This window comes from Phocoena sinus, chromosome 2 (genome assembly GCF_008692025.1).
Source record: "Phocoena sinus isolate mPhoSin1 chromosome 2, mPhoSin1.pri, whole genome shotgun sequence".
In the NCBI taxonomy this organism is placed as follows: Eukaryota; Metazoa; Chordata; class Mammalia; order Artiodactyla; family Phocoenidae; genus Phocoena; species Phocoena sinus.
Genome location: NC_045764.1, coordinates 4545464 through 4558476, shown reverse-complemented (window position 1 = coordinate 4558476; position 13013 = coordinate 4545464). Strand labels below are relative to the sequence as shown.

Sequence of the window (13013 nt, the reverse complement as noted above, 5' to 3'; positions counted from 1 at the left end):
ATTCAAGTCTTTAATCATTTTGAGTTGATTTTTCTGTATAGTGTTAGAGAGTGGACCAGTTGTATTCTATTGAATGTGGGTGTCCAGTTTTCTCAACACCATTTGCATGGAATAATTTTTTTTAATCCCTTCATTTTAAGCGTATGTATGTCCTAAAGGTGGAATGAGTTTCTTGTAGCATATAGTTGTCTTGTGTTTTTTGGGGTTTTTTTTTTAATCTATTAAGCCACTCTATGTTTTTCGATAGGAGAATTTAGTCCATTTATATTTATAGTAATTATTTGTAGGTATGCACTTAATATTGCCATTTTGTTAATTGTTTTCTGTCTGTCCTGACCTTCTTTTGTTCCTTTCTTCCTCTCTGCTCACTTCCTTTGTGATTTGATGATTTCTCAGTAGTATTACTTAGATTCTTTTCCTTTTATTTTGTGTATCTACTATAGGTTTTATTGTGTGGTTATTGTGAAGATTACATGAAACATCTTAGAGTTATAACAGTGTATTTAAAGCTGATAACAACTTAACTTTGAATGTATGCAAACAGTCTGTATTTTTACATTCCCCCGACCTTTTATATTTTTGATGTCACAATTTACATCTTTTTATATTGTGTATACATTAACAAATTATTGTATTTATAGTTATTATTTTTTTTAAGATGTTGGGGGTAGAAGTTTATTAATTAATTAATTAATTTTTGCTGCGTTGGGTCTTTGTTTCTGTGCGAGGGCTTTCTCTAGTTGTGGCGAGCGGGGGCCGCTCTTTATCGCTGTGCGTGGGCCTCTCACTATTGCAGCCTCTCTTGTTGCAGAGCACAGGCTCCAGACACGCAGGCTCAGTAGTTGTGGTTCACGGGCCTAGTTGCTCCGCGGCATGTGGGATCCTCTCAGAACCTGTGTCCCCTGCATTAGCAGGCAGATTCTCAACCACTGCGCCACCAGGGAAGCCCTATAGTTATTTTTAATACTTTTGTCTTTTAACCTTTATACAACAGTTATAGGTGATTTACTTACCACCATTATAGTATCAGAATATTCTGGATTTTCCTATACATTTACCTTTACTGTTGAGTTTTATATTTTCAAACATTTTCATATTACTAATTAGTGTCCTTTCATTTTAGCTTGAAGAATTCCCCTTGACATTTCTTATAAGTCTGGTCTATTGGTGATGAACTCTTTCAGCTTTTGTTTGTCTTGAAAACTCTTTATCTCTCATTTAATTCTGAATGACAGCTTTGCTAGGTAGAGTATTCTTGGCTGGAAGCTTTTATCTCTAAGCACTTTAAATATATCTTCTCACTCCCTTCCAGCCTGCAAAGTTTCTCCTGAAAAATTTGTTTTGTCTTACAAGGGTTCCCTTTTATGTAACAAGTTGCTTTTCTTTTGCTGTTTTTAAGAATCTCTCTTTGTCTTTAATTTTTGACAATTTAATATAATGTGTCTCAGTGTTTGTCTCTTTATATTCATTATATTTGGTACTCCTTATGTATGCTTCCTGGATCTAGATGTCTGTTTCTTTCCCCAAGGTTAGGGAAATTATCAGCCATTAGTTCTTTGAATAAGCTTTCTGCCCCCATCTCTCTCTTCTCCTTGAATTCCTGTAATGTGTAGATTGATCCTCTTGCTGTTGTCTCATAAGTCCTTTAAGCTAGCTTGACTCTTCTTGATTCTTTTTTTCTTTTTGCTTCAGGATATATTTGACTGCCCTTTCTTTGAGCTTACTGTTTCTTTCTTCCAGTTTTCTAGTCTGCTGTTGAACACCTCTACTGAACTTTTCATTTAAGTTATTGTGTTCTTCAGCTTTGTGATTTCTCTTTGGTACGTTTTAATATTTTCTGTCTCTGTTGAAATTCTTACTTTGCTCATGCATTACTTTCCTGACCTCACTGAGTATCTTCATAGCTGTTATTCTGAACTCTCTATTGGGTAAATTACTTGTCTCTGTTTTATTAATATCAGTTTGGAGATGTATTTTGTTCTTTTGCTTGGAAGATATTTTGCTTTTGCTTTATTTTCCTTGACTCTCTGTGTTGGTTTCTGCACATTAGATAAAAGAGACACCTCTCCCAGTCTTGAGAGTGGTCTTGTGTGGGAGATGAACCTCATCAGTCAATCCAGCCCAAGTTCCTGTTTGTCACTCAAAACTCTATGGTTATACAAGCTGTTGTCTTTGTTTTTAGTGGCTCCCAGTGGTTGAGGGTGTGCCAATACCTGATGATATCCCAAAGGAGAGGATCACAGTTAGCACATAAAAGCAGACTGATTAGAATCTGGACCCTCAGGCACCCGGGAAAGTATATAAGCCAGGTGTGTGTCTAAGCTCCTTCCAGAGACCTGTTGGTGACCTGACTTTATCATTGCAGCAAGTTGGAGAAAGAAGGTGGCAGAAGGGCCCACCAGCTCCCCCAGGAGGATCACAGCTAGCCCCTTGCTGAATGCAAATTAGCAGCTGGACCCCCCAGGCAGCAGGTTGTAAAGTATGCAGTCAGTCTCCTTCTAGGGAAAGACTGAGGGATGGGCATTTTTATCTGTTCCCTCTTAGCTGAGCCCTAGGAGAATAGCCATGGCAAGTGTTTGATGCCCATTAACAACTACTGCTTTATTTTCTGTGGTCCTATGGGTCTCGTGGCTGCAAACCCTGTTAGCTTCCAGAGTTAGGCATTTGGGGGGCCTATTCCTTCAAATAGAGGAACAGGAGCCTAAAAATTTGGGGTGCTAGATGTATGGTTGAAACCCTTCTCTATTCAGGGAGAAGCTGGCAATTAGGGGCTCCCTCCTGATTATACGGCACTGTGCCATGGGTGGGGTTTATGAAGAGAGTGTGTCTCAGCCTTTCCTACTCATTTAGATGTTTGTGTTTTCTCAGTTGCCCTATATGTAGGAGTCACTGAGTTTCTGGATTTTACTGATAGAATTGCTCTATGTGTAGGTGTTCACTGGTGTGTATGTGGGAGAAGGGAATTTCAGGAGACTTATATGTTGCCACAGGGAGTTTAAAAACTCCCTATGAGTTTTTACTTTAAATTCTGAGTCAGGAGAAGTCTACTTTGTCAGTTTTTGCTTCATGTATTTCGAGACTTTATTGTCGGGTGCATATATGTCTATATTTGTCATATCTTCTTGATGAATTAAAACTTTAATCATTATAAAACATCCTTATTTGTCTCTAGTAACAATTTTTGTCTAAAAGTCTTTTGTCTAGTATCAGTATAGCCACTCCAGCTCTTCTTTATTTACTATTTGCATGGAATATCTTTTTCCATGCTTTTACTTTTAACATGTTTATGTTTTTGAATCTCAAATGTGTGTTTTGTAGATAAAATATAGTTGTATTATTTTAAAATTTATTTTTATTTTTTATTCATTTTGCCAATCTCTGTCTTTTGATTGGAGTACTTAATCCATTTACATTTAATGTAATTACTGATAAGGTAGGATTTATATCTGCCCTTTAATTTATTTTATATTTGTCTTATGTATTTTGGTTCCTCTGTTTATCCATTTCTACCCTCTTTAACATTAAATAGATAATCTCTAGTGTACCATTTTAATTTCCTTGTTATATTTTTTACTATGTGTTGTTTAGTTATTTTCTTAGTGGTTGCCCTGGGGATGATAAATAACATCTTAATATGCAACAATCTAGTTCAAATCAATATAAATTTAATTTCAATAGAGTACAAAATTTTGCTCTTATATAGCCCCTTTCCCTCTACAGTCCTTTGTGTTATTATTATCATAGAAATACATCTTTATACATTGTATGCCCATCAGCACAGATTTATAATTATTGTTTTATGCAGTTGTCCTTAAATCATATAAGATTAAACAAAAGTACAAACAAGAAATAAATTCGTACTGTCTTTTGTTTTTACCTATGTAGTTTCCTTTACTGGTGGTCTTTATTTCTTCATGTGGATTTAAGTTGTTGTCAACTATCTTTTTATTTTGGCCTGAAGGATTTTCTTTAGTATTTCTTGTAGAGTAGATCTGCTAGTGACAAATTCTCTCCATTTTTGTTTATCTAAGAATGTCTTTAAAGAAGATGTGGCACATATATACAATGGAATATTACTCAGCCATAAAAAGGAACGAAATTGAGTTATTTGTAGTGAGTTGGATGGACCTAGAATCTGTCCTACAGAGTGAAGTAAGTCAGAAGGAGAAAAACAAATACCGTATGCTAACACATATATATGGAATTTTAAAAAGCAGTGCTGATGAACCTAGTGGCAGGGCAGGAATTAAGATGCAGATGTAGAGAACGGACTTGAGGGAATGGGGGGGAGGGGAAGCAGGAATGAAGTGAGAGAGTAGCGTTGACATATATACACTAACAAATGTAAAATGGAAGGCTAGTGGGAAGCTGCTGCATAGCACAGGATGATCAGCTCAGTGCTTTGTGATGACCTAGAGGAATGGGATAGGGAAGGTGGGAGGGAGGCTCAAGAGAGAGGGGATATGGGGATATATGTATACATATGGCTGATTCACTTTGTTGTACAGCAGAAACGAACACAACATTGTAAAGCATTTATACCCCAATAAAGATGTTAAAAATAAAAACGAATGTCAACTTTTCCTTTATTTTTGAAGGACAGTTTTGCTGGACAGAAAATTGTTGGTCAACAGTCATTTTCTTTCAGCCTTTTGAATATGTCATCCTACTGCCTTCTGGTCTCTGGGGTTTCTGATGAGAAAGAAGTGTTAATTATATTGAGAATCTCTTGGACATGATGAATCACTTCTCTCTTATTACTTTTAAGATTCTCTATCTTTGGATAGTTTGATTATGATGTGGAGCTTCTTGAGATTATCTTACTTGGATGTTGTTGAGCTTCCCGCATGTTTACATTAATGTTTTTCATCAACATTGGGAAGCTATTGGCCATTATTTCTTCAAGTATTCTTTCTGCCTCTTTATCTCATTCCTCTCCTAGGACTCCCATTATGTGTATCTTGATTTGACTGGTGATGTTCCAAATATCTTTGAGACTCTGTAAATTTTTCTTCTTTTTTTCCCTCATTATTCAGACTGGATAATCTCAAGTTTGTTGATTATTGCTTTTGCTTAGTCAAACTCACTGTTAGGCCTCTCCAGTGAAGTTTTCCTTTCAATTATTATACTTTTTAACTCCAGAATTTTATTTCTTAAAAAACAACTTCTACCTTTTTATTAATAGTCTCTATTTGGTGAGCAATTGTCTCATACTTTCTTTTAGTTCTTTAGACAGTTTTTCCTCTAGTTCTTTAAGCATCTTTAAAACAGCTGATTTAAAAAGTCTTTGTCCAGTAAGTCAGAGGTGTGGCTGTTTCAGGAACAGTTTGTATTGACTGCTTCTTTTGCTGGTATGGGTCATACTTCCGTGTTTCTTTGCATTTCTTATAATTTTTTGTTGAAAAATGAATATTTAACTCTGGAAATAAATTTATTTCCACTCCACAAGGTTTGTTTTTGTTGCTGTTTGTTGTTATTTGCTTGTTTAGTAACTTTCCCTCATGAATTCTGTAAAGTTTTGTATTCTTTTTCAAGTGCGGTTACTGAAGTCTCTTGCCTACTTAGTTTAGTGGTCAGCTAATGATTGGGAACGTATTTCCTTAGTGCCTAGAACCAGAAAGTTCCCCAGGTTTTACTGAAGGGCTTGGTCTGAAGACATGCTTTCAACACTCATATAGGCAGTTAAAAACTCTGCCTTAGCCTTCACTTCCTGCTTGTGCAGACCCTCAGGGTCAGCCAGAGGTGAGAGTGTAGGGACTTTTCAGATCTTTCATGGGCATGCACATAGTCCTGGGCGTGTACACACCCCAGTGTGTGTCTGTGGCCTTCTAGGCTCCCAGGAATAGGTCAATGCTTCTTAAAGCTCCCTATGGACATTTTACTCCATAGTTTTTCCTTTTAGTTTTTTGGTTACCTTGTTGTTAACCTAAAATTGTTTCCCACACTGCTTCAGGCAGCTGTGATATTAGGTACTTGCCACTGTTAGTTTTTGACAAATACCCTCAAGGAAAAGGCTGTTTACATTGGATGAGCTCTGAGTCAGGTCAAATCAAGGCAAGTGAGGTTTTCCAGGGAAATGTCAGAGAGATCAAATAATGGAAATTCTTTGAGAAGGTGACTTAGAAAGAACCCCAGTCCCATTCTGACTTTCCCAGTGTCTTCCTGGCTTCTGGTTTTCACTGTGATTTTGAGGCCGTTGGTTTTTAACGCAGTCGCAGAGCTAGGGATAAAGCTATGGGATTAGGACAAGTTAAAACACCATGTAGCTTACTTTTCTTACTGAGAGTCAAGCATTTTCTTGAATAAATGCTTCCTGGATTGTTACAAGCTGCTGGTTAACTTTCAGGGTTCTGAAAAAGTTGATTTTGACAAATTTGTTAGTGTTCTTATTGCTTTTGTAGAGGAGAGGAGTTTCAGGGGTACTTACTCTGCCAGTCCTTATGATGTCACTTGAAACCTGCTTTATCTTAATTAAAAAAATGTTTTTCTTTCATGTTGCTGAGTATTTTTTTAAAAAAATCTTGCAGTGAATATGTAGAAACTTCATTTTCAACTTTAGATAACTATATTTTCCTGTTAATGAATGATTTGCATTCATCAAAATATGTCACAAATATATTGAAATGGCTATTGTCTATGAAATATGTTTAATAATGGATTATGAAATTATGCAATGAAAACAGTCATCAAGAGAATAATCCACGACCCAGTAACATGGGGTGCAAGCATATGGTTAAGTATAGGTCCTCAAGGTCCAGATGCCTGGATCATGCCATGACTTTGCCCTCCTCTGTCATTAGGATCTTGGTAAATTACTTACCCTCTGGACTTTAGGTTCCTTCTCTGTAAAATGGAGTAAAAGTACTACTAATGTAATAAGATTGTTGTAAAATTTTAGTGACATCATGCTTATAAAGTGCAAAGCAAAATGTCTGGCATAAACTGCTTAAATTATATTTTAAGTTGTTATTATTTAAAATTCTGTAATTTAACTATAAAATACAGTGCTGGCTCTGAATCAATCTTTGACTGGGTTGTCAATGCCATAGTCATCTAAGCAGTCTTCCTGTTTCCTCTCTCCTTTTTGTGCAGTCCTATACATAACAGCTGGATTAATACTCCTAGAGTGCATTGCATCATTCTGCTGCCTGGAAAAAACTGTGTTTTGTAATCACCACATTACCCTAAATACCAGTCTCCTACCGTCTGCAGTGAGACCTAGCCCAAGTCTTTTTTCACCCATTGACCAGATTCATCCAGCCAAACTGAACTATCTATTAACACTATTCATTTACCCCAATAATTGCCTTATCTATCTATCTGTCTACCTACCTACCTACCTACCTATCTATTTCAAATCCTGTTATTAAAAACCAAATATGGAGAATTCCATGCATCTGTGAGCTATCTCTGTTCACGAAGAAGCTCTATGCTTCCCTTTCTCTTCATCTTTTCTCTTATTCTTCCTCTTCCCGGAATTATTTTCTATCCTTTCTACTTGAAATATTATGCTCCCTAGTATCTTAAATTCTGTCTCCTCCATGCTCCCTTTTAGTTGCTTCCCCTAAAACAAATATTCTCCTAATACATTTTTTTATACTCTCCACTCATTACTACCCACTGAACCATAACCTTCTTAAACATTCTATGTCCTACTCATCGTTGTATATCCTGCAGTGAGTCGTTAAGTGCTTGTACACAAATGATGCTTAAAAAAATAATATTTTCAGAATGGAAACAAAGTCTTAGAAGCCAAATGGCCACTCTTTGAAATTCTTCTCCTTAAGTGGAGATAGTGGGATGATTTTGTATTGCTCTTAATATCAATACTATCATTATAAAAATATTTTCAACTACTTAAATATACTGCCATCATATTTATTCTTTTGTACTCTGCAGGTTCCTCTCTGGTTACCATTGAAAGTGCTGCTGAATCGAGTTTCCTGTCATATCGAGTTGAGCCACTTCAAAGCAAAGCCAACTTTTGGATAGGATTGTATAGAAATGTTGACGGTAATTTTTACAGCATGATCATTGAATCACAAACATTTCAGAATGCTGTAGGTAAAACAAGTTTTCAGTCCTAGAAAGTCTTGCCTTAAGTAATGATTAATTTGTGAAGAGTTTGAAAATTCAAACTCATATTTTCATTTGAGGTAAGAAGTGAAAATTTAAATGACTCACATATTAGGCTATCTTGAAAGTTGCTAATTAAAGAATATCTACTGTAGCTAAGTTAAAGAAGTTTTAAAAAATATTTTCTATCTTTTGCCAGGAAAAAAACAATTAGGGGAGGTTAAGTTTACATATTTATACTAATTAGGAATAAATTTTCAACTAAAACTACGTGAGAAACACATTCTCAGTTTCCCTGTAACAACTAGTTACTATTATCTTGCCTGTGAAAAGTTTGGTTGTAAACAGCTGTTGATTGCAGTATAAAATAACATGCTTAGAAATTTTACACGAATAAGTTGAATTTATTTTAAGGCAAGTTATTTTTAACTTCTATTTTTATTGGCTTTCTCTGATAATCAGGAATGTGGCTATGGATAAACAACAACCCACTCTCCTTTGTCAACTGGAAGACAGGAGATCCGTCTGGTGAAAGAAATGATTGTGTCGCTTTATATGCATCTTCTGGATTTTGGAGTAATATTCACTGTTCTTCCTACAAAGGATACATTTGTAAAAGGCCGAAATGTAAGTTAGAATCTGTCCTATGGTATGTGTGTTTCCAGGCTCCCATCTCTTTCAAATATTGATATCAGGTGTGCGATTATCAATATAATGTGATTACAGGTTCCTTGAAACCTCTCCCTGGTTGTTTTTTGTTTTTTTTTTTTTTTGTGGTACGCGGGCCTCTCACTGTTGTGGCCTCTCCCGTTGCGGAGCACAGGCTCCGGACGCGCAGGCTCAGCGGCCGTGGCTCACGGGCCCAGCTGCTCTGCGGCATGTGGGATCTTCCCGGACCGGGGCACGAACCCGTGTCCCCTGCATCGGCAGGCGGACTCTCAACCACTGCGCCACCAGGGAAGTCCATCTCCCTCTTTATAAGTGAGAAATTCCAATCTGCCGTGGTGATCAGTTGCTGTCTGCAGTTCTGAGTGAGCACAAAACGCTCTCTTTCTGCTTAACTGACGTAATGATTTTGGTATATCAGTACATTTATAATGGGATATCCATGCATATGGATTTGCGAAGTTGTGAACAGTTTGGAGAGCCAGGCCTATGGCGTGCGAGAAGAAGGGGTGAAATACTTACCCTGGCCAAACCAAAGTGGACGGTGAGGAGGAATGAGAATTTATTAAGGAATAAATCATGTAACACCAATTAAGTTTCCTTCGGAGACTGAATGACAGACCATGTCAGGGCAGGGGCTGGGGGAATTAATAATATTATATGCCCATGCTGTGATACTCTCTGGACTTCCATAATGTTTTATGCTATTCTACTTCATGTAATATCTTTCCCAAGAGACAAAATTATAAATTAGATAAGAGATTTAAATAAATGAGTTGGATAAATTAACACTCCATCCCCAGTAGATTTTTATTTTATTTTAGAATCGCGTAGTTCTTCATTCTTTGAAAGCTCTGTTCTAAGATACCACACCCTTTGGTGCAATGTTGGAATCTTATTTTATTTTTCATTCAAATGCCTTGTAGTACCTTATGCTTCAGTGAGCCATTTTCAAAACTGCTAGCCTAGGATACATTATTTATGGGTAGATTGGGTATATTTTGAGGGTGAGTATCAGTGGCTCAAATGCAACCGGGGAGATCATATTTTCAGATCTTCCAATGTATTCAAACTCATCATGCAGCTATAGGATGCTGTTATAGGATGGATAGATAGATCAATCTGTATAAATATGCAGATTTTATCTACCAGTCAATCATCCATCTATCTATCTATCTACCTATCTATCATCTATTTATTGTCTATCTGTATCATATATCACCATCAATCCAACATGGATGATTTGATGTATTTGTAAACCAAATAATGCTCACTATCTACATGCAATTATTATGGGTTTTTAATAAGTATTTAATTATTTTCTTATTTTACAAACAGTTGTTGATGCTGAGCCTACTCATACATTAATTACAACAAAAGGTAAGACCATTTTGAAATTTTAATTTCCATATTAGTAATATATCAATCAAATTTGTTTGTTTTAAAAACCACAATAATCCCTTCCTATCCGCCCCGCACTCTCAGTCGAATTTCTTGAGCTATACTAGCCTTTGTCATTATGACATCGACCTTCCTTAAAGGATGCCCTGGGAGAGCAGGCCTTGGCGTCAGGTGGGTGTTTTTATCATAGATCTTACCGAGGACATTGATTGCTCTGTTACCAAGGGTTGCCCTATGAGAACCCACTGAGGAAATTTCTCTTAGAAATCCCTGTGATTTTTTTCCTTTTCTTTTCTTTTTTAAGCAATGTTTTAAATTTTAATTTTATGGACAGCTTGAATAAAGAACTGATCCTCTTTCACTCATGTTGTTTGCTGCTAAAACAACTCAAAGTGAGATTTATAGCTTGCCTAAAGCCCCCTTATTAACTTCATAAGTGCTGTCTGTGAACTAATACTCATGTGTTCGAATTTCCACCACTCACTTTCTTTTTTCTCCGAATTATTTTGAAACAGGTGTAAATATTTTAAAAATTTAAAAGATTGCACCGTGGTTGTAACTTTTGCAGTTTGAGGCGCAACTGTAAAACTAGCACAACTTTCTTGCTGTTTCACAATTTCGTAGATGGAAGATTCATTCCCACTGTAGATCTCAGCAACCTCAGCAAACTTCTTTTCTTTCCTTATTACGTTGAGAACTTTTACCTTTTCACTTAAAGGAAGCACTTTATGGCTTCTCTTAGGCATATTGGAGTTGCCAGCATCACTACTCTTGGGCTTTGGGGCCATTATGAAATAAAATAAGGGTCACATGAACACACACACAAAATAAATAAAATAAAATATTACACCAGTTCAGGGCTACGTAGATAACATGAAATATTCTTGCAACTGTGTAGTCATCTTAACATGTAAAATAATCTTCTGTACCACGTGGACTTCTGTTTTCATGTCCTGCATTCTGTTTGGCAAATGTCACTGGAAAGAAAATTTGTGAATTTTAGTTTTCCTAAGAAGAAAGTTGTATTGTTTCCATAGCATTCTACTCTCTGCCTCCCCTTAACTCGTTTCCTAACATGTTTATTTATTTACAGCTGACCCAAGGAAGATGGGCCCTTCCAAACCATCTTCCAACGTGGCAGGAGTGGTAGTCATAGTGGTCCTCCTGATTATAACGGGTGCTGGCTTCGCTGCGTATTTCTTTTATAAGAAAAGACGTGTGCCTTTCCCTCGAGAGGACACTTTTGAGAACACTCTCTATTTTAATAGTGGATCGAGTCCGGGAACTAGTGATACAAAAGATCTCATGGGCAACATTGAACAGAATGAACACGCAGTCATCTAGAATCATGGTGTGATTTAGGTATATTTGAATTTCGTAAGATTATAACTAAAATGGTAAAGTCTTTCATTCAATGTGATTATGTCCTTTCAAATTAGTGCTGTATTACACTGGTCTGTCATTTTCCTTTGCCTCATGGAAAAAATAACTGTTTATTTTCTAGCCTGGCAAGATATTTTCACAAAAAAGGGATAGTAACATTGACTACTATGTTTAAAAAGATCTTAGGTGAATATACAGCATTGGTGTGTAGCTAGTGTCAACTGCATACAGATTACAAGAACCCCAGAAACAACCAGCTAAGCTTCTTGAAATCGTTTAAGGAGCTCCCAAAGAACTGTTACCCATTAAATAGTTATTCAGTAATTAGATGACCATTTTAAAAGCCAAGTACAAATAACCTCGGGTGACACAAAAATTTAGTCACTTTTTTTCTTATACCCATCTTGATTTTTACCCCAATGATTTAGAAGTATATTTTTACATGTGCGGAAAGAATAAGGCAGCTGAGAATCTTGTCTGCCCCAAGCAGGATTTTCCAGGCTGAATATTGCAAATGTGTTCTTTGTCCTGTTTTATGTATATCAAGAATGCAAAGATGTGAAATAAAAATATAAATTTGCATAACTGGATGTATTTAGATAATGTGAAATACACATCAAAAACAAGGTCTAGGGCTTCCCTGGTGGTGCAGTGGTTGAGAGTCCGCCTGCTGATGCAGGGGACGCGGGTTCGTGTCCCGCTCTGGGAGGATCCCTCATGCCGCGGAGCGGCTGGGCCCGTGAGCCATGGCCGCTGAGCCTGCGCGTCCGGAGCCTGTGCTCCGCAACAGGAGAGGCCACACAGTGAGAGGCCCGCGTACCGCAAAAAAAAAAAAAAAAAAAAAAAAAAAAAAAAAAAAACAAGGTCTATTTTTAATGGATTTGTATTTTGGTGATCTTGGTAAGTGTAAATTTTCTTTTAACTGAGATTTATTTATCCATTTACTTTACACTTCACTGTACTCTGGAAATAAATGGTATTATTAGTAGAGGAATTCTTTAAACTCTTCATCTGTTTGGGAAAAAAAAGATTGTTAAAACACTGCGCATAAAATGAATTTTTTACTGTAACGACTTGGCCAATTTCCCTGCATCTTTCCCCTGTAACACTGACTTATTTCAGAATTCAACAATCAAAGGTGCTGTTATTGGGAATTAGGTCTTTAATATCATTTTCTCACTTTAACAATTCCTTTTCGCTTAAAAAGTTTTGCCTTAGATAAAGCTTTACGTACATTGTGAAATACATTGGAGGTGTCACATCTTGCACGGGTACCACGCTCCCAGCTCATTCTTGCCTTTTCCAAGGGGTTGCTCACGGGCAGAAATTCCTTACCCGAGGTCCCTAAACAGGACTCCTTAGATGGCATTAAGGGGTCTATGAAGGCCCCCCAAATTGTATGCAAAATGTCTCTATTTGTGTTTATGCCTTTTTTTTTTTTCTGGGAAGAAAATAGCTAGATTTTCAAGAGAGTCTGTAATTCAAAA

At 36.7% G+C, this 13013-nt stretch overlaps 1 protein-coding gene across 2 annotated transcripts in view; it reads left to right on the top strand.

The window, feature by feature from the left end:
* MRC1 (mannose receptor C-type 1) overlaps nt 1–12158 on the top strand; it is a 97056-nt gene extending 84898 nt beyond the window's left edge. For both annotated transcript variants that reach the window (XM_032624584.1, XM_032624583.1), the window contains 4 exons: nt 7900–8013; nt 8539–8703; nt 10081–10122; nt 11237–12158. In XM_032624584.1, the coding sequence (XP_032480475.1) occupies nt 7900–8013; nt 8539–8703; nt 10081–10122; nt 11237–11487 (572 nt within the window). In that variant the 3' untranslated portion in view covers nt 11488–12158. The remainder of the gene's footprint in view (nt 1–7899; nt 8014–8538; nt 8704–10080; nt 10123–11236) is intronic.
* The last annotated feature ends 855 nt before the right edge of the window (nt 12159–13013 follow it).